Source organism: Salmo salar, chromosome 28 (genome assembly GCF_965601325.2).
Source record: "Salmo salar chromosome 28, fSalSal1, whole genome shotgun sequence".
In the NCBI taxonomy this organism is placed as follows: Eukaryota; Metazoa; Chordata; class Actinopteri; order Salmoniformes; family Salmonidae; genus Salmo; species Salmo salar.
Genome location: NC_138318.1, coordinates 31677674 through 31704742, shown reverse-complemented (window position 1 = coordinate 31704742; position 27069 = coordinate 31677674). Strand labels below are relative to the sequence as shown.

Genomic DNA, 27069 nt, shown 5'->3' with positions numbered 1-27069 from the left:
TTGGAGGAAACCTGGCACCATCCCTACGGTGAAGCATGGTGGTGGCAGCATCATGCTGTGGGGATGTTTTTCAGCGGCAGGGACTGAGAGACTAGTCAGGATCGAGGGAAAGATGAACAGAGCAAAGTACAGAGACATCCTTAATGAAAACCTGCTCCAGAGTGCTATGGACATCAGACTGGGGCGAAGGTTCACCTTCCAATAGGACAACAACCCTAACCACACAGCCAAGACAACGCAGGAGTGGCTTCAGGACAAGTCTCTGAATGTTCTTGAGTGGCCCAGCCAGAGCCTGGAATTTAACCCAATCAAACATCTCTGGAGAGACCTGAAAATAGCTGTGCAGCAACGCTCCCCATCCAACCTGACAGAGCTTGAGGATTTTTATTTAACCTTTAACTAGGCAAGTCAGTTAAGAACAAATTCTTATTTACAATGACGGCCTACACCGGCCAAACCCGGACAACACTGGGCCAATTGTGCGCCGCCCTATGGGACTCCCAATCATGACCGGTTGTAATACAGCCTGGATTCGAACCAGGGTGTCTGTAGTGACACCTCTAGCACAGATGCAGTTCCTTAGATCGCTGCGCCACTCAGGAGCCGATCTGCAGAGAATGGGAGAAACTCCCCAAATACAGATGTGCCAAACCTGTAGCATCATACCCAAGAAGACTAGAGGCTGTAATCACTGCCAAAGATGATTCAACAAAGTACTGAGTAAAGGGTCTGAATACTTATGTAAATATGATATTTCCTTTATTTGTAATATATTAGCAAACGTCTAAAAACCTGTTCTTGCTTTGTCATTATGGGGTATTGTACGTAGATTGAGGGGGGAAAAAACAAACAATTTTAAATAAATTTTAGAATAAGGCTAACAAAATTTGGAAAAAGTCAAAGGGTCTGAATACTTTCCGAAGGCACTGTAAAGCTATAGATAGTACACTGCATAATGACACAATCCCTAGTAAGCTAGTGTTTTGAAGGTGGACCGACATTCATTTTGGCATTAAGACTGGTTTTACGCACAACTTTCTATCCAAGCTGGGAGAGAGCATGAGGAGGGTTCAAGTCATGCAGATTCAGGTAGCCTATACAGGACAGCTGTATAATCCCCCCAAAAATCTATTGGTAGCTGATTAGTATGCCGTTTCGTCAAACATTTATCATTTTACTGAGTAAGTAATTACATTGCCAGCAAGCTACAAATGGCAGCATTGCGACAGCATGCTTAACATGAGAAAATGACAACCAAATCGGCCTACCAATAAACATTTATACATTAGCTAAAGCTAAGTTACGCCGTGGCACCACAGAAACCCTATAAATCGACTCAATAAGCATCCATCCGTATAGACATGTCGCAATTTAAATTTAATCACCATGGATGGTATTCTATACTTTGATATTTTTATTGGGGGGGGGGGGGGGTCTCTGACCATGGGGGGGGGGGGGGGGGGGGGGCAGAGAAACTGCGTTACGCCAGCGGATACCAGGGCTGTTTCTGAGAGGCAGGAGGGAGGATGGATGTTCATCTATAGATAACCCTGTTTCCCGGACCAGGTCAGTCAACAGACCCGGATCCCACCTCACATGCTCAGTGAGAGAGTGTGTGTGTGTGTGTGTGTGTGTGTGTGTGTGTGTCCACTGTGTGTTAATTTCCATTTCTAAATTTCTTCATTTACCAGAACTACACAGTAACAAAAACAAACTATAGATAGATAACATCTTTGTTCATGTATTTGGATGCTTGTGGAGTATGACAAGGAATGTGTGGCCCCATCCATCATTGCTCCCTCATGGCAGCTGATCACGCACTGACATTTAGTGGCTATTTGTCTCACTGAGTAACATTGTGGTGACGAGACACCTCCCCTTCAGCATTTACCGTAACCATAAAAAGAAAATACTTCCTGTAAGGCAAGTCTACATCCCTGTTAGAACACACACAATAAGCCACCCTTCCCCCGTCTAAGCTGCTTCTGACCCCACTGCCTAGTACACCGCCTACTCTAGCCATCAGCACAATGACTTTTCTCTCACACTCACACAAATGGGTCCAGATGCTGACTACAGAATGTTGATGCTGAGGGGTCAAAGGCCAGATGGGTCAGACAGTTTCTCTCAGAGAGACGGGACATTGAGTAGGAGGGGGGAGTAAAGTGGATAAAGGTGTGTGAGGGGGAGTAGGATTCAAATCAGTGGTAGCTGGGTTCAGCTTCTGAGGTTGATGCGGCCTTGGGCTAGGTTGGGTTTGGGATTTGGGTTGAGGGCTGGTACACATAGCAGTGGCTAAGGACACTTTGGAGAAACCAAGTTCTGCCATTCTATAAAAAGCATCTGTACTTGTGTGACTAGGAGACGATCGTTCAGAGGGAGTATGTGGGTGTGGTACCGGTGGCGTGGGCATTACCTTTGTTTGGCTGTTTCTCTCAGAAGAAGTTCTTGATGAGGGGAGTGACCAGTTTGACCCACAGCTTGACATGGCGATCTGGCTGCTGGAACGTAGAGCTGGACACCTCTGTAGACCTCTGGTACAACATCTCCTGCTCCTGTTACACACACACACACAGACAGAGAGTAATTGTGTGAGTGAGAGAGAGTGAATGAGTTTGTGTACACATATGAGATACACGGCAGGTTTCCCTGCTTGCTCGCTGCTTTGCATATTACTACCAGCTTCACATAGCTCATGATCCCAGGGACTATCAAATTAGTTGCATTTTGTAGACAGGCCTTTTGGTTGAGAGCTGTATAAAACAGAGCCATAGTATCGAGCCATCAAGTCTGTTTAAATAAAGTTGTGTTGGTTTGAATGGCCTACTTCCTGCAAGTGGGCCTGTAGTTCCTGGTTATCTGTTACTATGGCGATCTGGGCCTCCAGGTCCCGGTGCACCGAGCGGTAGCCAAAGTTAGGAGAGCCAATCAGAGTCAGGCACGGCCGCACCTGCCCCCGCAGGTAGTACCACAGCCCTGCAGAGAGAGAGAGCGAAGGATGAGGGAAAAGGGGGGAGGAGAGGGAGATTGGTGGAGGAAGGAAATAGAGAAAAAGGGAGAGCAGTTTCCCAACATCAGTGATTTGTTCTGCAGCTGGGGGTCAGGGTCAACTCTAATGGTCATTGATTCTCTCCCAGCTGGGTGCTGTGTGATTTCTCCCGTGCAGTGTGTGCTGTGATTACGGGAAACGGCCAGCCCGCACTGCTTTATCTAATAAATGGGACTTCTACGATCGTGTGAAATTACATTCCACTGACGCTGCTTCACTGTGTGTGTTCATTTCTCCCCTCTCTCGCAGTGGCTCAATCTGGCTTTTGAAGAAAAAAAAACAAGAATTGACCTAGCTACTAATGCACCACTAACATTTCAGTTGTTTAGAATATTCTTTGGGACACATGACCATTTTATTGTATAAATGAAGTATCAGCTAAAGGTTGGTGGTAGTTCAGATAAGTCCTTAGAGCATTGTTTCATGTTTAAATCTGGTTCTCGTTGACCAACTATAAAGGAAACACTAAAGCACACAGAAACCCCCAACGTCTATCCAAACCCAGGAGTGACTGTTTCCTTGGCTCGGGGCTAAGGGTGAATTAAAAATATATATATATAAATGTACCTACGCTAGTCAGTTAAGAACAAATTCTTAGTTACAATGGCAGCCTAGGAACAGTGGGTTAACTGCCTTGTTCAGGGGTAGAACGACAGATTTTTACCTTGTCAGCTCGGTGATTCGATCTAGCAACCTTTTGGTTACTAGTCCAACACTCTAACCACTAGGCTACCTGCCTCCCCGACTTGACATGGCGTCGTCTCTCACGCAACATGTCTGGGTTACCACAGGGACAGAACAGCAGAGCCAGAGAACAGCTGTCTGTCAGGGTGGAATTGGCCCTATGACTGAGTTCCAAATGGCACCCTATTCCCCAATACCTACATAGTGTACTACTTTTGACCAGGGCCCATAGGGCTCTGTTAAAAAATGTAGCGCACAATATAGGTAAAAGGGTGCCGTTTAGGATGCCCACTGTCTGACCATGTAACGTCACTACCTGTCAACTCACAGCCAAACAGAACTAATCACAACAGAGTAGAAACATTCAGAATCAATCTAGGCTCTAAGGCCAAGGATTATATTGTGTGTCCCACCCTTGGCGTGGAAGGTCCAGTGTGCTCTGTGATACTCGTGAAGGTGAACTCTCTCCTGCTGTCCCAGCTGACACACTTTGCTGTAGAACTGTCTGGCAATGTGGATGTAGGCCGCTGGGATCTCCCCGGCAATGCCCTTGGCGCCGAAAAACCCGTTGACCTCCGGGGAGGCGGTGAGGATCCGATAGTCGGCACCCACCCCCAGAACCAGCGACATGTAGGCCCTGGTCAGGTTGAAATACCCCGACGTCAGAAACACAGTTGCACCGGGACCCGCATCTGTCAACAAACGCTGCAAGGAAATAAGATAGTGTCCTCTCACTGAAACACAACTACCACATTTATTAAGTCACCCAAAAAATTAATAATATCACATGCGATGGGAGTTATTTGTTGAATATTAGTTGGTGAGGGTAGTGGTGTCCAGGTGTGTGTGTGTGTGTGTGAACTACCCGTGTGATCTCCTCATCCACCTGTATTCCCAGAGGTTTCATCTGAACCAGAGGAAAAACCCAAGTGTCCTCCTTCCCTCCTTCACCCTTGCTCTCCCGCTTCAAACGTTCAGATTTGGCGATGTCTTGGCGCGTACGAGCCGTGTTCACCACCTCCATGATGTGTTGCCGGGCCGACGCCGAGAAATCATCCCGATTACCTGGTGACAAAATAATGTAGGGATGTGAGAGGAAAACAGACCGACCTGGTTAAAACTAGAATCCTTAGTTGCTACATCCATTTTTAGACTTGTAAATGAATGATATACAGTGAGGGAAAAAAAGTATTTGATCCCCTGCTGATTTTGTACGTTTGCCCACTGACAAAGAAATGATGAGTCTATAATTTCAAATGGTAGGTTTATTTGAACAGTGAGAGACAGAATAATAAAAAAATCCACAAAAACGCATGTCACAAATTTTATAAATTGATTTGAGTTTTAATGAGGGAAATAAGTATTTGACCCCTCTGCAAAACATGACTTAGTACGTGGTGGCAAAACCCTTGTTGGCAATCAGAGGTTTCTTGTAGTTGGCCACCAGGTTTGCACACATCTCAGGAGGGATTTTGTCCCACTCCTCTTTGCAGATCTTCTCCAAGTCATTAAGGTTTCGAGGCTGACGTTTGGCAACTCGAACTTTCAACTCCCTCCACAGATTTTCTATGGGATTAAGGTCTGGAGACTGGCTAGGCCACTCCAGGACCTTAATGTGCTTCTTCTTGAGCCACTCCTTTGTTGCCTTGGCCGTGTGTTTTGGGTCATTGTCATGCTGGAATACCCATCCACGACCCATTTTCAATGCCCTGGCTGAGGGAAGGAGGTTCTCACCCAAGATTTGACAGTACATGGCCCCGTCCATCGCTCTTTGATGCGGTGAAGTTGTCCTGTTCCCTTAGTAGAAAAACATCCCCAAAGCATAATGTTTCCACCTCCATGTTTGACGGTGGGGATGGTGTTCTTGGGGTCATAAGCAGCATTCCTCCTCCAAACACGGCGAGTTGAGGCCAAAGAGCTCCATTTTGGTCTCATCTGACCACAACACTTTCACCCAGTTGTCCTCTGAATCATTCAGATGTTCATTGGCAAACTTCAGACGGGCATGTATATGTGCTTTCTTGAGCAGGGGGATCTTGCGGGCGCTGCAGGATTTCAGTCCTTCACGGCGTAGTGTGTTACCAATTGTTTTCTTGGTGACTATGGTCCCAGCTGCCTTAAGATCATTGACAAGATCCTCCCGTGTAGTTCTGGGCTGATTCCTCACCGTTCTCATGATCATTGCAACTCCACGAGGTGAGATCTTGCATGCAGCCCCAGGCCGAGGGAGATTGACAGTTCTTTTGTGTTTCTTCCATTTGCGAATAATCGCACCAGCTGTTGTCACCTTCTCACCAAGCTGCTTGGCGATGGTCTTGTAGCCCATTCCAGCCTTGTGTAGGTCTACAATCTTGTCCCTGACATCCTTGGAGAGCTCTTTGGTCTTGGCCATGGTGGAGAGTTTGGAATCTGATTGATTGATTGCTTCTGTGGACAGGTGTCTTTTATACAGGTAACAAACTGAGATTAGGAGCACTCCCTTTAAGAGTGTGCTCCTAATCTCAGCTCGTTACCTGTATAAAAAAGACACCTGGGAGCCAGAAATCTTTCTGATTGAGAGGGGGTCAAATACTTTTCCCTCATTAAAATGCAAATCAATGTATAACTTTTGACATGCGTTTTTCTGGATTTTTTGTTGTTATTCTGTCTCTCACTGTTCAAATAAACCTACCATTAAAATTATAGACTGATCATTTCTTTGTCAGTGGGCAAACATACAAAATCAACAGGGGATCAAATACTTTTTTCCCCCTCACTGTATACCAATGAATTCTTGAAGAATATAACTTATAAATGCCTCATGAGCTTAGTGCAACTGTCACACCCCATCAGAACCCAAAATATCAGCTTGTTTTTGTCCCATGTTTGTAAACAATATAAATGTAAACAATGTATAGCCTCAAAATGCAGTTAATACTATAAATGTTAGCATGGATGGTCAGGCCTTGCATCCATAGCTCTGTCTATGAATTTCAGAGTGGTTCAATTTCTCCAGGCCCATCCCTCAGCTTTTTAACAAAACAGAGGCGTGCTGCCCGCTTTGTTATTTTTGCAATTAACAATTCTAGCTTTAACCACACACAAACTCTCTCTCCCCTCTCATACACACACAGTATGTGTGCAGTAGAGCAGGTGAGTGTGTAAAGTTAGTTCTGGGCATTACGGCTATGGGTCAATATCTGGACTACGCCTGCCGGCTGGCGCCACACACGGACGTGACAGAGAGAGAGATACCTGCAAGCCTCAGCATGAGTTCATTCTAAAGATGTGCTTTTACTGTAAAGTTTGCCCTCTTCCAGCAGGAGAACTTCATTCACTAATGATTAGCGCGCATCTTCCCACTGTGTTTACCAGCAACTCCGTGACTTCACCGCTCTATTTCTGGTCTCTGTGACAACTGTGGTCCGGTTCTGCAGACATGATGTCATTTAGCACCAGACCCAACATCCTGACTGAATGTTCTCTGGTTACACACTATTTTTCTTTCTGTCTACCTCTCTCTTTCATTCACACACATGCCAGTTCTCTGATTTCACTGTGTGTCTGAGCTGGAACAAGCTACACTTTCAACTAATCCGATTCCAAGGACCTTTCCAAGAACAACGCATTACACTACATTTAGAACTTGCCAGCCAAGCAGAGCAAAGAGTTAAGCACCTAGGGACTGTATGTGTGTGTGTGTGTGTTACCTCTGCAGATGTATGTGTGTTACTTATGAGCTATATACGGTACATTCTGAAAGTATTCAAACCCCTTCACCTTTTGTTAATTTAGCCTTATTCTAAAATGTGTTAAATAAAAAAACATTTACTTAATACCCCATAACGACAAAGTGTAAAACAGGTTTTTAGAAATGTTTGTACATTTATTAAAAATAAGTATTCAGACCATTTGCTATGAGACTCAATGGAGCTCAGGTGCATCCTGTTTCCATTGATCATCCTCGAGATGTTTCTACAACTTGATTGGAATCAACCTGTGGTAAATTAAATTCATTGGACATGATTTGGAAAGGCACACGTCTGTCAATATAAGGTCCCTCAGTTGGCAGTGCATATCAGAGCAAAAACCAAGCCATGAGGTCGAAGGAATTTCTCATAGAACTCAGAGACAGGATTGTGTCGAGGCACAGATCTGGGGAAGGGTACCAAAAAATGTCTGCAGCATTGAAGGTCCAAGAACACAGTGGCCTCCATCATTCTGAAATGGAAGAAGTTTGCAACCACTAAGACTCTTCCTAGAGCTAGCTGCCCGGCCAAACTGAGCAATCGGGGGAGAAGGGCCTTGGTCAGGGAGGTGACCAAGAACCCGATGATCACTCTGACACAGCTCTAGAGTTCCTCTGTGGAGATATGACAACCATCTCTGCAGAACTCCACCAATCAGGCCTTTATGGTAGAGTGAGGACGGAAGCCACTCCTCAGTAAAAGGCACATGACATCCCGCTTGGAGTTTGCCAAAAGGCACCTAATGGACTCAGCCCATGAGAAACAAGATTCTCTGTTCTGATTAAACCAAGATTGAACTCTTTGGCCTGAATGCCAAGAGTCACGTGTGGAGGAAACCAGGCACCGCTCATCACCTGGCCAATACTATCCCTACGGTGTAGCATGGTGTTGGCAGCATCATGCTGTGGGGATGTTTTCCAGCGGCAGGGACTGGGAGACTAGTCAGGATCGAGGGAAAGATGAAGAGCAAAGTACAGAGAGATCCTTGATGAAAACCTGCTCCAGAGCACTCAGGACCTCAGACTGGGGTGAAGGTTCACCTTCCAACAGGACAACGACCCTAAGCACACAGCCAAGACAACGCAGGAGTGGCTTCGGAACAAGTCTCTGAGCCCGGATTTGAACCCAATCGAACATCTCTGGTGAGACCTGAAAATAGCTGTGCAGTGACGCTCCCTGTACAACCTGACAGAGCTTGAGAGGATCTGCAGAGAAGAATGGGAGAAACTCCCCAAATACATGAGTGCCAAGCTTGTAGCGTCATACCCAAGACGACTAGAGGCTGTAATCGCTGACAAAGTTGCTTCAACAGAGTAGTAATACATTTGCTAAAATTTCCCCAAAACTGTTTTTAATTTGTCATTATGGGGTATTGTGTGTAGATTGAGAAAAAACAATTTTAGAATAAGGCTGTAACATAACAAAATGTGGAAAAAGTGAAGGGTTCTGAATACTTCCCGAATGCACTGTATGTATTGGTGTGTTACGCATGTGTTGTATACCTCTGTAGGGGTGTACCATGTTTTCCATCATACTGACATGTGTTTTATACCTCTGTAGGGGTGTACCATGTTTTCCATCATATTGACATGTGTTGTATACCTCTGTAGGGGTGTACCATGTTTTCCATCATACTGACATGTGTTTTATACCTCTGTAGGGGTGCACCATGTTTTCCATCATATTGACATGTGTTTCATACCTCTGTAGGGGTGCACCATGTTTTCCATCATACTGACATGTGTTTTATACCTCTGTAGGGGTGTACCATGTTTTCCATCATACTGACATGTGTTGTATACCTCTGTAGGGGTGTACCATGTTTTCCATCATACTGACATGCGTTTTATACCTCTGTAGGGGTGTACCATGTTTTCCATCATACTGACATGCGTTTTATACCTCTGTAGGGGTGCACCATGTTTTCCATCATACTGACATGTGTTTTATACCTCTGTAGGGGTGTACCATGTTTTCCATCATACTGACATGTGTTTTATACCTCTGTAGGGGTGTACCATGTTTTCCATCATACTGACATGTGTTGTATACCTCTGTAGGGGTGTACCATGTTTTCCATCATACTGACATGTGTTTTATACCTCTGTAGGGGTGCACCATGTTTTCCATCATACTGACATGTGTTGTATACCTCTGTTGGGGTGCACCATGTTTTCCATCATACTGACATGTGTTTTATACCTCTGTAGGGGTGCACCATGTTTTCCATCATACTGACATGTGTTGTATACCTCTGTTGGGGTGCACCATGTTTTCCATCATACTGACATGTGTTGTATACCTCTGTAGGGGTGCACCATGTTTTCCATCATACTGACATGTGTTGTATACCTCTGTTGGGGTGCACCATGTTTTCCATCATACTGACATGTGTTGTATACCTCTGTAGGGGTGCACCATGTTTTCCATCATACTGACATGTGTTGTATACCTCTGTTGGGGTGCACCATGTTTTCCATCATACTGACATGTGTTGTATACCTCTGTAGGGGTGCACCATGTTTTCCATCATACTGACATGTGTTGTATACCTCTGTTGGGGTGCACCATGTTTTCCATCATACTGACATGTGTTTTATACCTCTGTAGGAGTGTACCATGTTTTCCATCATACTGACATGTGTTGTATACCTCTGTAGGGGTGCACCATGTTTTCCATCATACTGACATGCGTTTTATACCTCTGTAGGGGTGTACCATGTTTTCCATCATGCTGACAGAGTCGTCAGGCTGTAGCTGTAATGACACGTCTCCCACGGCGCCCACCAGATCAGAGAAGAAGTCTGCCACCTCCCAACAGTTCTCCAGGAGCACGTAGCGGTCCTGTCTGTTGGTGAAGTACGAGTCACTCAGGTTGGCCCTACGGAGCGACGGGAGACATGGAAGAGACAGGTTGAAGGAGGGATACCAAGCAACATCAACTGTATGACAAAACCACCACCAACAACAACAGTGTGTGTGTACCCGCTGATGATGAGGTCATCGTCAAACAGGTAGGCTTTTATGTGCTGTACCCCGATGGTCTCGTTGAAGCGCTGTGGGACCAGGAGCCGGAGCAGCCCTCTCAGGTCAGGGGTATGGTACAGAGACACACGCATCCGACTACTGTACTGCTGCAGCAACGGCAGCAGCATGGTCCTAGAGTTAGTCTGACCTAGACACAGAGACCCATTGAGCTTGGTAAGAGTTACATGGCATTTTCCCTCTCGCATACACACAACCCCTCCTACCTCGTGAGCCGCGTGTGTAGTCTAATAGAATGGAGACCTGCAGGACGGAGTTGTCGACCTCCTGTGAACGCTGCAGAGCTTCCTGCATACAGTCCACCAGGTCCTGTTCCAGGGGTCCTGTACCCAGATACAGCGAGGCCATCACCACTCGCCTCTTAGCCGTCTTTATTCGAGCCTGAACCGAAAACAAGAAATTACAGTTTAAATCAAGTATTACAGGACACAAACAAGGAGGCTTCAAAAAGTGATTATTTACATAATGTTTAGTACACCACATGACTTAGGGAAAGCTCCACACCCTCTCACACACACACACCTTACCTTCATTGCCTGGTAAAACTGGTCAGGGGAGGTGAGGATGTGGATGTGTGTGCCAGGCACTCTGAAGGCGGGCACATGTTCTGCCATCCAAAGGAAGCGGGCATGGAGGCCATCGGTGCCCTGAGCTCCAGTCGACCCGGGGGATCTGAAGAGAGGAAGGGGAGAGGGGTCTGCCTCTGCTAGGAGAGGGGCTAGGAGCAACAAAGACGACCTTGGGGGAGGAGGGTGGGCACGGAGAGGAAGAGAGAGGGAGGAGGGAGAGGAATTACTTCCATAGAAGCCTACAGCTGGAGTGGTAATTGCCTCCTATAGATAAACACTGCAGCCGATGAATGGTACGACAACGGGCCTCAGGATCTTGTCATGGCATCTCTGTGCATTTAAATTGTATTGATAAAATGCAATTGTGTTCGTTGTCCGTAGCTTATGCCTGCCCATAACATAACCCCACCATGGGGCACTCTATCCACAACTTTGACATCAGCAAACCGCTCACCCACACGAAGCCATGCACATTGTCTGCCATCTGCCCGGTACAGTTGAAATTGGGATTAATCCGTGAAGAGCACACTTCTCCAGCGTGCCAGTGGCCATCGAAGGTGAGCATTTGACCACTGAAGTCAGTTACAACGTTGAACTGCAGTCAGCTCAAGACCCTGGTGAGGACAACAAGCAAGCCAATGAGCTTCCCTGAGATGGTTACTAACAGTCTGCGCAGCAATTCTTCGGTTGTGCAAACCCACAGTTTCATCAGCTGTCCGGGTGGCTGGTCTCAAACGAGCCCCTGGGGAAGAAGCCGGATGTGGATGTCCTGGGCTGGCATGGTTACAAGTGCTCTGCGGTTGGACGTACTACCAAATTCCCTAAAACAATGTTGGAAGCGGCTTATGGTAGAGAAATTACATGTTGCATTTATATTTTTGTTCAGTATACAAACATTTGCGATGCATACAAAGCCATCCCCCATCCCCACTTCGGTCAATCAGATCACATCTCTATTCCTACTCCCCGCCTACAAGCGGAAACTCAAGGGGGAGCCACCAAAACAGAGAATAGTAAGGTGATGGACAGAGAATTTGTTCTTAACTTGCCTAGTTAAATAAAATAAAAATACCAAAACCCCTGGATGAACGTAGATATCCGTACCATGCTGAGAGACCATACTGCAGCATTTATTGTCAGCACAACAAAACCCGATGACTCTGGCGCACGACGTGTATAAGGCAAGCAGGTACGTGCTCTGAATCCATTAGGGATGCAAAAAGATAGACAAAAATTGATGTGGCAAGGACTACAACCTATCACAGACTACAAAGCCAAATCCAGCTGTGTGGTGCCCACGAAGTCTCCCTCCCAGACGAGCTTAACACATTTTATGCTCGCTTTGTGGCAGACAGTCATCCAGGAAGAGACTCGCTGCTCCAGACAACCAGGTGCTTTCGCTCACCAAGGCTGACGTGAGGAAAACTCTCAAAGAGAGTGAATACTCAAAGCCGCCGGCCCAGATGGCATCCCTGGCCGCGTCCTCAGTGTGTGCTGACCAGCTGGCAGGCGTCTTCCCTGACATTGTCAACCTGTCCCAGGCAGTAGTCGCCACCTGCTTCAAGGAGACGACCATCGTACCAATGGCCAAGAAAAACAAGGTGACATGCCCAAATGACTAATACCCTGTCGCGCTCACCCCGGTCATCATGAAGTGCTTCGAGAGGCTGGTCATGGCCCACATCAAGGCCAGCATGCCAGGCACACTGGACCCACTCCAAAAGATCCACGGAAGTTGCCATTTCCGTCGCTATTCACACAGCTGTAACACATCTGGACAAGAGGAACACCTATGTGGACATTCTGTTAGTTGACTACAGTTCAGATCAGCATTGAACACCATTGTTCCCACCAAGCTCAGAGCCCTGGACACCACCCTCTGCAAATGGATCCTGGTCTTCCTGACGGGCAGACCACTGGCTGTGACGATTGGCAACACCATCTCCTCCACATTGACTCTTAACACAGGGACCCCCAGGGGTGTGTCCTCCCTGTTCGACCACGTGGCTTTGCACGACACCAACTCCATCGTCAACTTTGCTGACGACACCACATTTGTAAGCCTGATAACCAACAACGACAAGTCAACCTGTAGGGAGGTAAGTGAACTGGCATTGCGGTGCCAGAACAACAACCGCTCCCTCAACGTCAGCAAAACAAAGGAATTGATTGTTGAATTCAGGAAGCAGAGAAGGGAACATGCCCCGATCCACATCAACGGGACTGCAGTAGAGTCATCAGTTAAGTTACTCAGCGTCCACATCACTGACGACTTGACATGGACCAACAGAATCTCTACTAGGGTTGCAAATGGTCAGAAACTTTCCAGTAAATTTCCCGGAAGTTTTCCATGGGAAGTTAAGCCCGGGAATTTGGGGAATTGTGCTTAAATTCATGAAAAAAATATATATATATATCTTATAACAGGGAACATTTTTTGTGGGATACAAAAAAGGCAATTCTAGGTCTTGTGGCATATTTTGGTTAAACTATTCCCAATTCAATGGAATTGCAACCCTCTGCATGCACAGTGCATTCTTCCATCACATGTACAGCTGATTGTCAAGATCTTGCACACTAATAAGATGCTATAGAGCCCACACTACTACACTGTCTGAGCCAAGGACTACATGCTTTCTGGTCATTTTCATTACAATACTGTGTTGTGCCTCTAGTATGATTAAATGAGAGGACAGGCTACTTTATCAAATCAATTACGTGTTTGAATTAAATCATACAACAATTAACTCATTAATAACCTGGGGCACCACGGAAGCATTCGTTTATATAGAGCAGCTATCTTTTATATCAATAGCAGTCAGTCATGAATTATTCTTTACCTTCTATCAGTCTCATCTGAACGTCGTAAAATCCTTGGTTATCTGTTATCTAGCTTCAATTATGAATCAGCGATAAGCCAATTTGTATAAGTATTTACTAACTAATCAAATCACAGAAATACATGAACACACACAATTGGTTATTGGTTACTAACAATGAAACAAAGAAAAAGTCCATGCGGGCAAAGCCGATATGGCGGCTTGTTACACAAAGGGGGTTGGGTTTGAATGAAAGAGCGGGAAGACTGAGGTACAAAAGGAGATTGGGTCTCTATCGGACCTTGAGAAACTATGCTACCGTAAATACAGAATCTTATGCATTCTAATAACCACCCATTCGGAAAAGGTAAACGCAATATTTACTCTGAGCTGCACATCGAATGATTGGTTTGTCCAGCAGAGATCGACATTGTCCTTTGAAGAATCTTTCTGGTCGTAGTGTTGTAGAGCGGATACGTTGAAGTAGCCTGTCATTCTTATTAGGAGATTGTCTGTCCTTTCCTAGGCCACGTACATATACAGCTGATAACTCTTATTCACTAAAGAAGAAGTAATACATCCTAGAAGTCGAGTTAAGTTCATACCATTTTGCCATAATCAGATCGCGCTGTATTCTGGCTGGTCTAGTAGAAATTCATCCTTCCTGCGTGGTGATCGTCACCTCCACGTGATCTGGTCTCATGTACATTCCGTTATGTAGAGTGGATATTCAACCATTCGCAGCCACAGCTCACGCTGAGGTTTGCTTAGTCTGGCCTGAATTGGGTCACGGGGGCTTTTATACTGGAGAAGAGAAGGACGTGTTTCATCCCTCTCCAACCAATGTCTGTTCACTTGGCCACTGTGTGAACATAGTTTACTTATGAAAACAATTCTCTCATTTAGAAGGCTAAAATTACATGTAATCTTTTCACAAATAGTTTTATATTTAAACATTTAAATTGCACAACAATTCTATGTGAATCTGATAACTAGAATGTGTAGACTTTCCAAGATACATTTTATGTCGTCCTATCATCAGATATAATGTCCCAGACAACATCTGATCTGACATCATATTCTTTAAGTACCAACGGATACTTTCAACTGGTTGAAAAGGGGAATTATTGTTCCATTCCCCAACCTTTTGATGTTACCATACTTTTTCTGTGGTACTAAGGGCTTTCCAAGAGTCCATTCAGAAGAGTGGAGAGAAAAGGGAGAAAGTTATTTATGGGGTGGGGTCATAAACCTCACCCAACGTCATGACAACTGGGTGGGGTGAATATATTTTATATGACACATGATTTTTTGTTAACTAGTAAATAGCAGCCTACAGCCATGTGTGTTTAAATCATTTCTAACTTGTTCACAATTTCTGCTAGTTAGTTTTAGTTTTTGCTACCATGTGGGTTTTAGCGTGCTTGAGCCTGCTAACTGAGGAGTGTTAATTCACCTGTTTACATACATGTTTCATTTTAAAACATTTATCTTACAAAGTAGTTGTTTAATCTAACTGCTTAACTATTTATCTGTACATGGAATTTTAGTCTGGATTTCCCCCCCCTAGTCTTTACAGGAAAATGCCACGGGCACTATCTGATGTGTGGAGATATTTCACTGCAGCTAATGTAGAAGGAAAAGCTGTGTACATGTGCAAATACTGTGCCAAATCATATGGGAAGAATGCAACAAAGATGCAGAATCATCTGGCCAAGTGCATAAAGTTCCCTCAGCGCTCACAACAAGCAACCTCTGACCAAAGTCCCTCTACTTCTATTCGAGGTGATAATGATGAATCAGACACCTTATCGATAGCAACAGCTCATGGTCCTCTTGGAATCAGAAGTTTTTTTTGACTCAATGGAGGAACGTAGTCAGAGAAATGCTGATGAATGTCTTGCTTGAGCTGTGTATGAAACTGGTTCACCTCTGATGCTCACAGGCAATGTGTAATGGAAGAGATTTCTGAATGTTCTTTGCCCAGCATACACCCCTCCAACCAGACATGCTTTATCTACTTATTTGCAATTCTGTCTACTTATGACAAGGTAAAAGGTTTATGTTTCTGTCTCTATATGATATGGTAAATATATCCAATGCAAAAAACATCTACATTAAAATGGTATTAATATTAATTTGCAAATATTTCCATTAATTCCCATGTATTCCCAATAATTCCCACAGAAAGTTTTCACCTCTGAATATTCCCCAAAATGTGCAACCTTAGTCTTACATCCTAATGCGGCTAAAGAAATTTGTCATGCCACCCCGGGTCCTCTCCAAATACTACCACTGCACCATCAAGAGCATCCTGACTGGTTGCATCACGACCTGGTACCGGAACTATGCCGTCCACGACCGCAAGGCCCTCCAGTAAGTGGTGAAGACGGCCCAGTACGTCACTGGGACCTTGCTCCTACCCATCCAAGACATCTACTCGAAACGGTACATGAGGAAGGCCCGTAGCATCATCAAGGAACCCACACACCCCAGCCACACCTGTTCACTTACTTACCATCAGGCAGACAGTATCGGAGCATGAAGTCAAAAAACTCTCTCTGAGACAGTTATCAATCTACAAGCCATCAAAGTGCTGAACACTTGAACTGGACTGACCATCTGCTCTCATTCGCCGCACCATAGCACACACACACACACACCAGAACTACTGCTACCAGGCTGTATCACAACCGGCCGTGATTGGGAGTCCCATAGGGCGGTGCACAATTGGCCCAGCGTCGTTAGGGTTTGGCCGTCATTGTAAATAACAATTTGTTCTTAACCGACTTACCTAGTTAAATTTAAAAAACTGCGTGTTCCCTTATCTCATTGGGCGCGTTCCTCTGCCCAGACGTTGCGGACGTATGCCAGATCTTACAACGCCTGGATAGGCATTTTAAGTATCGGCTAACCACAACATATGTTATAGCTATTTGTCAGTCGATGACACAGTTGATGATGTGGCACTCAACCATTGGTTGATTCATGCAACATCTGAGCAAGGGAATGCGACCATTATGCTGTCAAACACACGTCTGGAGAGATGATCATCTTCCTCAAAAGTGAGCAACGAATTCCACTAGACGAATTCCACTACATGAAAAGCCAAAATTTGTATAACATTTGCATTTAAAGTACTCGATTTTTGAAATTTCAAATTCTATAAAACGTTATATTTTCACATAACTAAAATGCCTAGTATTTAGAACGCAAATCTAGGTATTCGGACACATAGCCAATATGTACCGGTGACAGCTATTTCAGTTGTGGGAATGTGGTTGCCTTGTGTATTTGTACGAGTCCTCGAGGGTGAATTTAGATCATTGTGTGCCTTCCATTTACACACAGTTTCTTATTACAACCAAATCTACGGCAACACAATCCTCCCCTCTTCCCTCCTTTACCTCACAGTCAGAAGGCCATTGACAGACGTGTCTTTCATATCCTATTAAGCATTAAACGGAAAAAAACAGACTGAAACATGCAGGGACTACTTGAACTCAATTTCCAACTTCAAAACATTTTGCTATGGTGTGTGCCCTAATGAATATTACCCAGAATACATGCAAGCGTCTCCCTCCCCTCTGTACCCTTTCCCCTGTCTCTCTGCTAATTGGAGCACTGACACTGTGTAGCCAAGCCTCTAGGTGCCATGACCATTCTGTCTACGGCCATTATATAGCCTAGCTAGTCTAGGTGATGATATCTTCATCCGAAAGACCTGAGGAGGCTAAAGCTCAAAGTTGTAAGCTCATAGTCGCTCTATGGTAGCTACTAAAGATGATGTGAAACTGAGGCCTGTGACTATACTCGGGTGTGGACAGACTGTCTGACAGACAGACAGACAGACAGACAGACAACCTGAAGTTGCAACAACTGCCTTTCAGGAAACCACAAAAAGACCCAAGAGAGATTTCCTCATGCTGACAATTTCTGAGCTAGTGTTACTCTACAAACAGAGACTTGACGACACAAGGAGACAGAAATAGGAATTCACAGATAAAAGAATGCCTAAAGCAACCAGAAGCTTATGGAAGGGAAGACATACACTATATACACAAATGTATGTGGACATCCCTTCAAATTAGTGGATGTGGTCATTTCAGCTACACCTGTTGCTGACAGGCGTATAAAATCAAGCACGCCGCCATGCAATCTCCATAGACAAACATTGCCCGTAAAACGGCCTTACTGAAGAGCTCAGTGACTTTCAACATGGCACCTTCATAGGATGCCACCTTTCCAACAAGTCAGTTTGTTAAATTTCTACCCTGCTAGAGCTGTCCTGGTCAACTGTAAGTGCTGTTATTCTGAAGTGGGAGAAAAAAAAATTCTGTCCTCGGTTGCAACACTCATTAGAGTTTCAAACTGCCTCTGGAAGCAATGTCAGCACAAGAACTGTTCGTCGGAAGCGTCATGAAATGTTTCCATGATCGAGCAGCCGCACACAAGCCTGAACAGAGCCCTGACCTCAACCCCATGAAACACCTTTGGGAGGAATTGGAACGCCGACTGTGAGCCAAGGCCAACATCAGTGCCCAACCTCACTAATACTCTTGAGGCTGAATGGAAGCAAGTCCCCACAGCAATGTTCCAACATCTAGTGGAAAGCCTTCCTAGAAGAGTGGAGGTTGTTATAGCAGCAAAGGGGGGGGGACCAACTCCATATTACTGCCCATGATTTAGGAATGAGATGTTGGATGAGCAGGTGTCCACATACCTTTGGTCATGTAGTACATCTGGCTAGTTAGCTATATTTACAGATCATGTTTGAGATAAAACTGTTCCGTCTCTACAGCCATTAGTCCCATCACCTTGCTAGTCTAAGTGATGATAGCCTTCTTAGGTCATGGGATTGAAGATAAAGCTCAAAGTTGTGTCCCACATGGCCCCATATTCCCCTCAGTGTACTACTTGCCCTGGTCAAATGTAGTACACTATATAGGGAATATGGGGCCATTTGGGAGACAGCTTTAGTCTGAATGAGGAGTAGCCTTGACTACCCAGGGTTGATCTCCCCCTTCTGGATGACATCCTCCAGACTCGTCTTCCCTGTGGCTCAGTTGGTAGAGCATGGTGTTTGCAACGCCAGGGTTGTGGGTTCGATTCCCACAGGGGGCCAGTACAAAAATAAATACAATAAAAAATGCATAAAATGAAATGTATGCATTCACTACTGTAAGTCGCTCTGGATAAGAGCGTCTGCTAAATGACTAAAATGTAAATGTAGTAGTCTGTGTTTTGGTTGGACCACCAGAACAGTGCACAACTCAGGGAGTCCAACCAAAACACAGACTACGTTGTGTCCCAAAGCAACCTCCAGAACCGACCTTGGTACTCCCAGTTAAGCCTAGGCCAGAGACAGACTCAGAGCTCAGTGTGTGTGTTGCTCTATGGTAGATAAGATGTGAAACTGAGGCACGTGACTATATGCAGGTGTGGACAGACTGACTGACAGACAGATATCTGGCAGTTGTTGCAACTTCAGGTTTTCAGGAAACCACAAAAAGACCCGAGAGAGATTTCCTTATTCTGAGAATTTCTGAGTTACTGTTAACGTTACTCTACACAGAGACTTGACAACACATGGGGTGGACATTTCAATTCACAAATAAAAGTAGGCCTAAGCAACCGGAAGAAAGTTCAAGGGGAGATAATGTTTTGCAACGCTTACATGTGCTGGCTGAACTTGCACGCTGATGCTTATCATGTAACCTTCGCCATGACCATAATATTATCAAATTACATTATGAAACTATTCGCAAGCAACAATCAGATTACAACAGAACACGTGTGGCAATAATATTTGACGCACGCTAGAAAAATGACAACATAGCTTTTTTCCTACATTATGAAAGAACACAGAAACATTGTGTAATTAAAGACTGGCTGCACGCTTACATCTCTGCCACGACAAGTGGTTGGCTAGCGGAGTTGTTCTCATCGTGGAGTTGACATACCCAGCTAGAGGTTGTCATGTGAGCGCTGTCATTACGTCTGATGAAGAAAAACAGTGTGGTCTCTGTTTTTCTTCTCCACTTAAGTTCCACAACAGTCGTATCTTACCCTCTCCTCCGATCGCGTGTACGGAAGAATCGGTCTGATATTCGGGTGAAAACCCCAGCCAGGGCCGGCGTGTACACACAGTACCCCAGCCTCCTCCACGTTATGGGAGCCGCCATCTTTACAGCCGTTCTTCTTCGGTTGGGTTTATCAGCGGTTGGCATCCAACGTTATGGTGCATTACCGCCACCTACTGTACTGGAGTGTGAGCCAGAGACACGGAGAAATTAAATCCTACCTGCCAGCCAAGTTGCTCTTAAAAATATATAACAAATATTTGAGACTATATCTAAGGACGTTCTACTCAATATACTCTTTAAACTAATCTATTGTATCCCCTTCTCCCTCATACTAGATCTCAGCCTCTCTCTTTCCCTCTGATACTGTAGCAATACATGCTCCACGGTCTCTGTTTCCTGGCAGTAATCACACTTTCCTGTTGGATGCTTTTCTATCACATTTAAGGACTTATTCAACTTTTAAGGACTTAATCAACTGGCTGTGTCCCACCCTAAAAAAATTGCCTCCTCTCTTCTGTTCCTTCCTGCCGTCCTCCTCTCCCCAACTTTCCTCTGTACTAGAAATAATGCCTTCCCTTAGTTTCTCTATTCCCCTACTCCCGCCATCTCTGCACCTTCGCTGTCCATATCAGGCTTTTGCCTCTGCCTTGTTCATTGAAACTACAACCTCAACATCCCCACTTCTAAGTGCTTGTTTAGCCAGTACATCAACTGAAATCTAGTGTTTCCAATGAGGTCTGAACTGCCGAACCATACGCTATACTGCCATAGTCTATTACAGATTGGATCAATGCAACATGCATGGTTCTCAATGAGGAATGCCCATCCCCCCACTCCTTCCCTGCCAGACAGCGCATCACATATAGCACCTTCTTACACTTTCCCACCACTCTCTCAATGTGTTCTGCCCAGGTCAGTCTAGTGTCAAAGTACACCCCAAGAAACCCGAAGGCCCCCACCCTCTCCAGGTTTCTCCCATATAACCTCAAGCATACCTCATCTCCCACCTTCCTCCTGGTAAAGAACACTGTCTGAGTTTTCTTTACAGAGAACCTAAATCCCCACATTAATGCCCACCGCTCTACCTCATCAATTGCTTCCTGTAACTTTCTGACTATATATGGCACATTTCTTCCCCACTTCCATAAGGCCCCATCATCTGCAAATAACGACCTCCCAATATCCGTCCGTCCCTGAGAGTAAACATCATTGATCATGACTGAGAACAACAGAGGACTAATCACGCTCCCCTGCAGTGTACTGTTATCCACCAGGTAGCTGCCTGATAGAGACTTCCCCACCCTCACCTGGATAGAACTCCAAACAGGAAATCCTTTATCCAGTTGTACGTTCTTCCTCCTACCCCCATAATATCCAGCTTGATTAACAACCCCTCCTTCCACATCATATCATACGCCTTCTCCACATAAAATAGACAGCTACAAGTCTCCTTGTTCACCTGAGCCTTCCTGACCTCTGCTTCTAAGCAGAGTACTGGGTCCATAGTTCCCCTCCCGTTCCATAATCTTACATACATGTGCTGTTAAAGCTATTGGCCAATTGCTTGTTGGCCTCGTTGGGTCCTTCCCTGGCTTCTGTATTGGTACCACTACTGCCTCCTTCCAGATGCTTGGTAGTTTTCCCTCCTCACACACTCTGTTGTACAACACCAATACCTTATCCAGTTCCTCATCACTAAAATGGGCCAACATAACATAGCCCACCTCATCTGTCCCAGGTGAAGTTAACCCAGCCTTACCTATTGCCCTTTTCACCTCTGCCATGGTAAAGGCTTCATTCAACTAATCATTTACATCCTCCCTCCTATCCAGCACTCCAGGATGCTCCTCTCTCGTTCTCTCTCTCCCCCTCTGCCCCTCCTCTGACAAATCTGCCGAGCTATGCACTTTGGCCATCATCTCTGCCTTCTCCTCATCTGTTACTGCCACATCCTCCCCACTCGTCAACACTGGATAATCCCACTCCCTTCTGACCCCACTCATCCTCTTAATTATCCCCCACACCACTCCCACATGTGTCACCCTTCCAATGGTGTCACAGAACCAACGCCACCATGCCCTCTTCGCCTGACGGATAGTTCTCCTCACCAGGGCCTGCTTGAACTGAATGAGATGCTGGAAGTTATGCATCCTTTTCAGTACTTTAAATGCCTTGTTCTTACTCCGCACCATTTCCTCCCCCTCCTCCTCCTCCTCCTCCTCCCTGAACTCTTAGGTATAGCCTCAGTAGCTGCCCTCACTAAAGCTGTTCTCACCCAGTTATTCATACTATCCACATCCCCTCTCATATCCACCCGAGCCATCACCTGCTCACTCAGCTCCTGAAACTGATCCCACTTTGCCCTTCCAAACATCCACCTGCCTACTCCATCCACTGACACCTCCTCCTCCCTCCCGCCTACTGTCCATACTATGGGGTAATGATCACTCCCTACTGTCGACTCCTCCCATAACTCCCACTCACAGTTTCCTGCCATCGCACTAGATACCAGAGTGAGGGCCAAGGCAGATTCTTTCCCTGTGGCTACATCAATCCTGGTCCCTCGGCCATCATTCAAGTGCCCAAGATCTTTCATTTCTATCATACTTTCCATCACTTGGCCATTTCCATCCGTCCGTTCCACCTTCCCCCCAGAGCGTGTTGTGGGCATTAAAATCCCCACACCACATTACTTTACTTCTATCCGGCCCTCCACCCTCTCCAGCACTTCCAGGTCCAATATCTGACACAGATTGTAGTTTTGTAGTTCCACTATCACCCCTCCTCTCAGCCACACCTCCACCACCATATATTCCTGTTCAATACCTTTGCCTAGCATCCTGTAGGGAAGTCCTTGTTTTATCCTTGGCAATTTCTCGCATTGAATAGCCTTCATTTCTCAGAACAAGAATAGACTGACAAGTTTTAGAAGAAAGGTCTTTGTTTCTTGCCTTTTTGAGCCTGTAATCGAACCCACAAATGCTGATGCTCCAGATACTCAACTAGTCTAAAGAAGGCCAGTTTTATTGCTTCTATAATCAGGACAAGTTTTCAGCTGTTAACATAATTGCAAACAGGTTTTCTAATGATCAGTTGGCCTTTTAAAATGATAAACTTGGATTAGCTAACACAACGTGCCATTGGAACACAGGAGTGATGGTTGCTGATAATGGGTCTCTGTACGCCTATGTAGATATTCCATTTAAAAAATCAGCGGTTTCCAGCTACAATAGTCATTTACAACATTAACAATGTCTACACTGTATTTCTGATCAATTTGGTGTTATTTTAATTGACAAAAAAAAATTGCTTTTCTTTCAAAAACAAGGACATTTCTAAGTGACCCCAAACTTTTGAACGGTAGTGTACGTTGTAAACTTTCCTTCATCGGCCAGGTTGTAGCATCGTCATGATGGGTATAGTATAGGGAAAATTTGAGTGTCATTCAGTAACCTAAACCTATGGATGTTACATTGAGCTGGGTGAATGGAATATGAATGACAGTCATCCAATATGCTGTAATAGAAAATTAGGCCATGCTCATAATAAAAAAAGCATCCTCGTTAATCATAAACGGCACCAACCGCCACTGATATATATATATATATATATGTTTATATAGACTGAACAAAAATATAAATGCAACATGCAACAATTTAAATGATTTTATTGAGTTACAGTTCATATAAGTGAATTGAAATAAATTAATTGGACCCTAATCTATGGATTTCACATGACTGCGAATACAGATAAGCATCTCTTGATCACATATACCTTGGATTAGAAAACCAGTCAGTAGCTGGTGTGACACATCTCCTTCGCATAGAGTTGATCAGGCTGTTGATTGTGGCCTGTGGAATGTTGTCCTACTCCTCTTCAATGGCTGTGTGAAGTTGCTGGATATTGGCGGGAACTGGAACACGCTGTCGTACACATTGATCCAGAGCATCCCAAACATGCTCCATGGGTGATATTTCTGGTGAGTATGCAGGTCATGGAGAACTGGGATATTTTCAGCTTCCAAGAATTATGTACAGATCCCTGTGACATGGGGCCCTGCAGTATCATGCTGAGACATGAGTTGATTGCGGTATCTCTGTGCATTCAAATTGCCATCGATAAAATGCAATTGTGTTCGTTGTCTGTAGCTTATTCCAGCCCATACCATAACCCCATACCATAACCCCAATGCCACCAGTCTACGGTTGTGTAAACCCACAGTTTCATTAGCTGTCCGGGTGGCTGGTCTCAGACAATCCCACAGGTAAAGAAACCGGATATGGAGGTCCTGGGCTGGCGTGGTTACACGTGGTCTGCAGTTGAGGCCGGTTGGATGTATAAAATGGCGCCGGAAGAAATGGCAGCAGTTTTACGGGCGCACAACCAATTGTGCTATTATGTGTTTTTTTTCATGTTATTTGTAACTTATTTTGTACATAATGTTTCTGCCACCGTATCTTACGGCAAAAAAAGAGCTTCTGGATATCAGGACAGCGATCCCTCACCTCGGATTAGACAAATATTTTTTCTTCAATAAGCAAGATGCACAGGACATTCTCCAAACACCCGGCAGGGCCAACATCCCCGTTATTTGCAAGAGGAAGAAACACAGGTACAGAGGACACAGAGCGGGATGCCTCGTGAGGACGCGCAGAAGGCGAGTGGGAAAGCTGCCATTACCGTCAATATTACTCACCAACGTGAAATCATTGGACAATAAATTAGACGAGGTACGATCACGTATATCCTACCAACGCGACATCAAAAACTGTAATATCCTATGTTTCACGGAATCGTGGCTGAATGATGACATGGATATTCAGCTAGCGGGATATACGCTGCACCGGCAAGATAGAACAGCACACTCCGGTAAGACGAGGGGGGGCGGTCTGTGCATATTTGTGAACAACAGCTGGTGCACAAAATCTAAGGAAGTCTCTAGATTTTTCTCACCTGAAGTAGAGTATATTGTGATAAATTGCAGGCCACACTACTTGCCTAGAGAGTTTTCAACTATACTTTTCGTGGCTGTTTATTTACCACCATAGACAGATGCTGGCACTAAGACCGCACTCAGTCAGCTCTATAAGGAAATAAGCAAACAGGAAACCACTCACCCAGAGTCAGCGCTCCTAGTGGCCGGAGACGTTAATGGGAAACTGAAATCAGTTCTACCAAATTTATATCAACATGTTAAATGTGCAACCAGAAGGAAAACAATTCTAGATCACCTGTACTCCACACACAGAGACGTGTACAAAGCTCTCCCTCGCCCTCCATTTGGTAAATCCAACCACAACTCTATCCTCCTGATTCCTGCTTACAAGCAAAAATTAAAGCAGGAAGCACCAGTGACTCGGTCTATAAAAAAGTGGTCAGATGAATCAGATGCTAAACTACAGGACTGTTTTGCTATCACAGACTGGAACATGTTCCGGGATTCTTCTGATGGTATTGAGGAGTACACCACATCAGTCCCTGGCTTTATCAATAAGCGCATAGAGGACGTCGTCCCCACAATGACCGTACGTACATACCCCAACCAGAAGTCATGGATTACAGGCGACATTCACACTGAGCTAAAGGGTAGAGCTGCCACTTTCAAGGTGCGGGACTCTAACCCGGAAGCTTACAAGAAATCCTTCTATGCCCTGCGACGAACCATCAAACAGGCAAAGCGTCAATACAGGGCTAAGATTGAATCATACTACACCGGCTCCGACGCTCGTCTTATGTGGCAGGGCTTGCAAACTATTACAAACTACAAAGGGAAGCACAGCCACGAGCTGCCCAGTGACACGAGCCTACCAGATGAGCTAAATCACTTCTATGCTTGCTTCGAGGCAAGAAACACTGAGGCATGCATGAGAGCATCAGCTGTTCCGGACGACTGTGTGATCACGCTCTCCGTAGCCAACGTGAGTAAGACCTTTAAACAGGTCAACATACACAAGGCTGCGAGGCCAGATGGATTACCAGGACGTGTGCTCCGGGCATGTGCTGACCAACTGGCAGGCATCTTCACTGACATTTTCAACATGTCCCTGATTGAGTTTGTAATACCAATATGTTTTAAGCAGACCACCATAGTCCCTGTGCCCTAGAACACAAAGGCAACCTGCCTAAATGACTACAGACTCGTAGCACTCACGTCTGTAGCCATGAAGTGCTTTGAAAGGCTGGTAATGGCTCACATCATCACCATTATCCTGCACATCTGTTTATAGAACCATGATGAAACCTGTAGGAAAAGTTATGCTGAAGTACTGAAATTCTCACAGCAGAATGTTGCTTCTTAATGTTCTCTGAACTATTTGAGAACATTCCATGTCAAACCAGTTGGAGAATGTTCCTAGAACATTACCAAAATTGAAATGAAATGTAACTTTTAGGAAACGTTCTGTTAAAACCTCTTACATCTAGACGTTCCGCTAGCGGAACACCTGCTCCAATATCCAATGATAGGCGTGGCGCGAATTACAAATTCCTCAAAAATACAAAAACTTCAATTTTTCAAACATATGACTATTTCACAGCATTTTAAAGACAAGACTCTCCTTTATCTAACCACACTGTCCGATTTCAAAAAGGCTTTACAGCGAAAGCAAAACATTAGATTATGTCAGCAGAGTACCAAGCCAGAAATAATCAGACACCCATTTTTCAAGCTAGCATATAATGTCACAAAAACCCAGAAGACAGCTAAATGCAGCACTAACCTTTGATGATCTTCATCAGATGACACACCTAGGACATTATGTTATACAATACATGCATGTTTTGTTCAATCAAGTTCATATTTTTATCAAAAAACAGCTTTTTACATTAGCATGTGACGTTCAGAACTAGCATACCCCCCGCAAACTTCCAGAGGAATTTGCTAACAATTTACTAAATTACTCACGATAAACGTTCACAAAAAGCATAACAATTATTTTAAGAATTATAGATACAGAACTCCTCTATGCACTCGATATGTCCGATTTTAAAATAGCTTTTTGGTGAAAGCACATTTTGCAATATTCTAAGTACATAGCCCGGCATCACAGGGCTAGCTATTTAGACACCCGGCAAGTTTAGCACTCACCA

General features: G+C 44.9%; 1 protein-coding gene across 2 annotated transcripts in view; it reads right to left on the bottom strand.

Moving 5' to 3' along the window:
• LOC106589835 (CDP-diacylglycerol--glycerol-3-phosphate 3-phosphatidyltransferase, mitochondrial) overlaps positions 1–20119 on the bottom strand; it is a 28291-nt gene extending 8172 nt beyond the window's left edge. Inside the window, exons 1-9 of one of the 2 annotated variants that reach the window (XM_014180223.2) lie at positions 19964–20119; positions 11034–11244; positions 10713–10887; positions 10447–10636; positions 10164–10342; positions 4599–4798; positions 4147–4438; positions 2828–2976; positions 2417–2555 (exon numbers count right to left, since the gene is read on the bottom strand). In XM_014180223.2, coding sequence (XP_014035698.1) covers positions 2436–2555; positions 2828–2976; positions 4147–4438; positions 4599–4798; positions 10164–10342; positions 10447–10636; positions 10713–10887; positions 11034–11244; positions 19964–20079 — 1632 coding nt within the window. In that variant the 5' untranslated portion in view covers positions 20080–20119 and the 3' untranslated portion in view covers positions 2417–2435. Of the gene's footprint in view, positions 1–2416; positions 2556–2827; positions 2977–4146; positions 4439–4598; positions 4799–10163; positions 10343–10446; positions 10637–10712; positions 10888–11033; positions 11245–19798 lie in introns of both variants that reach the window. The other variant, XM_014180224.3, reaches the window with a different exon arrangement.
• Positions 20120–27069: the final 6950 nt, after the last annotated feature.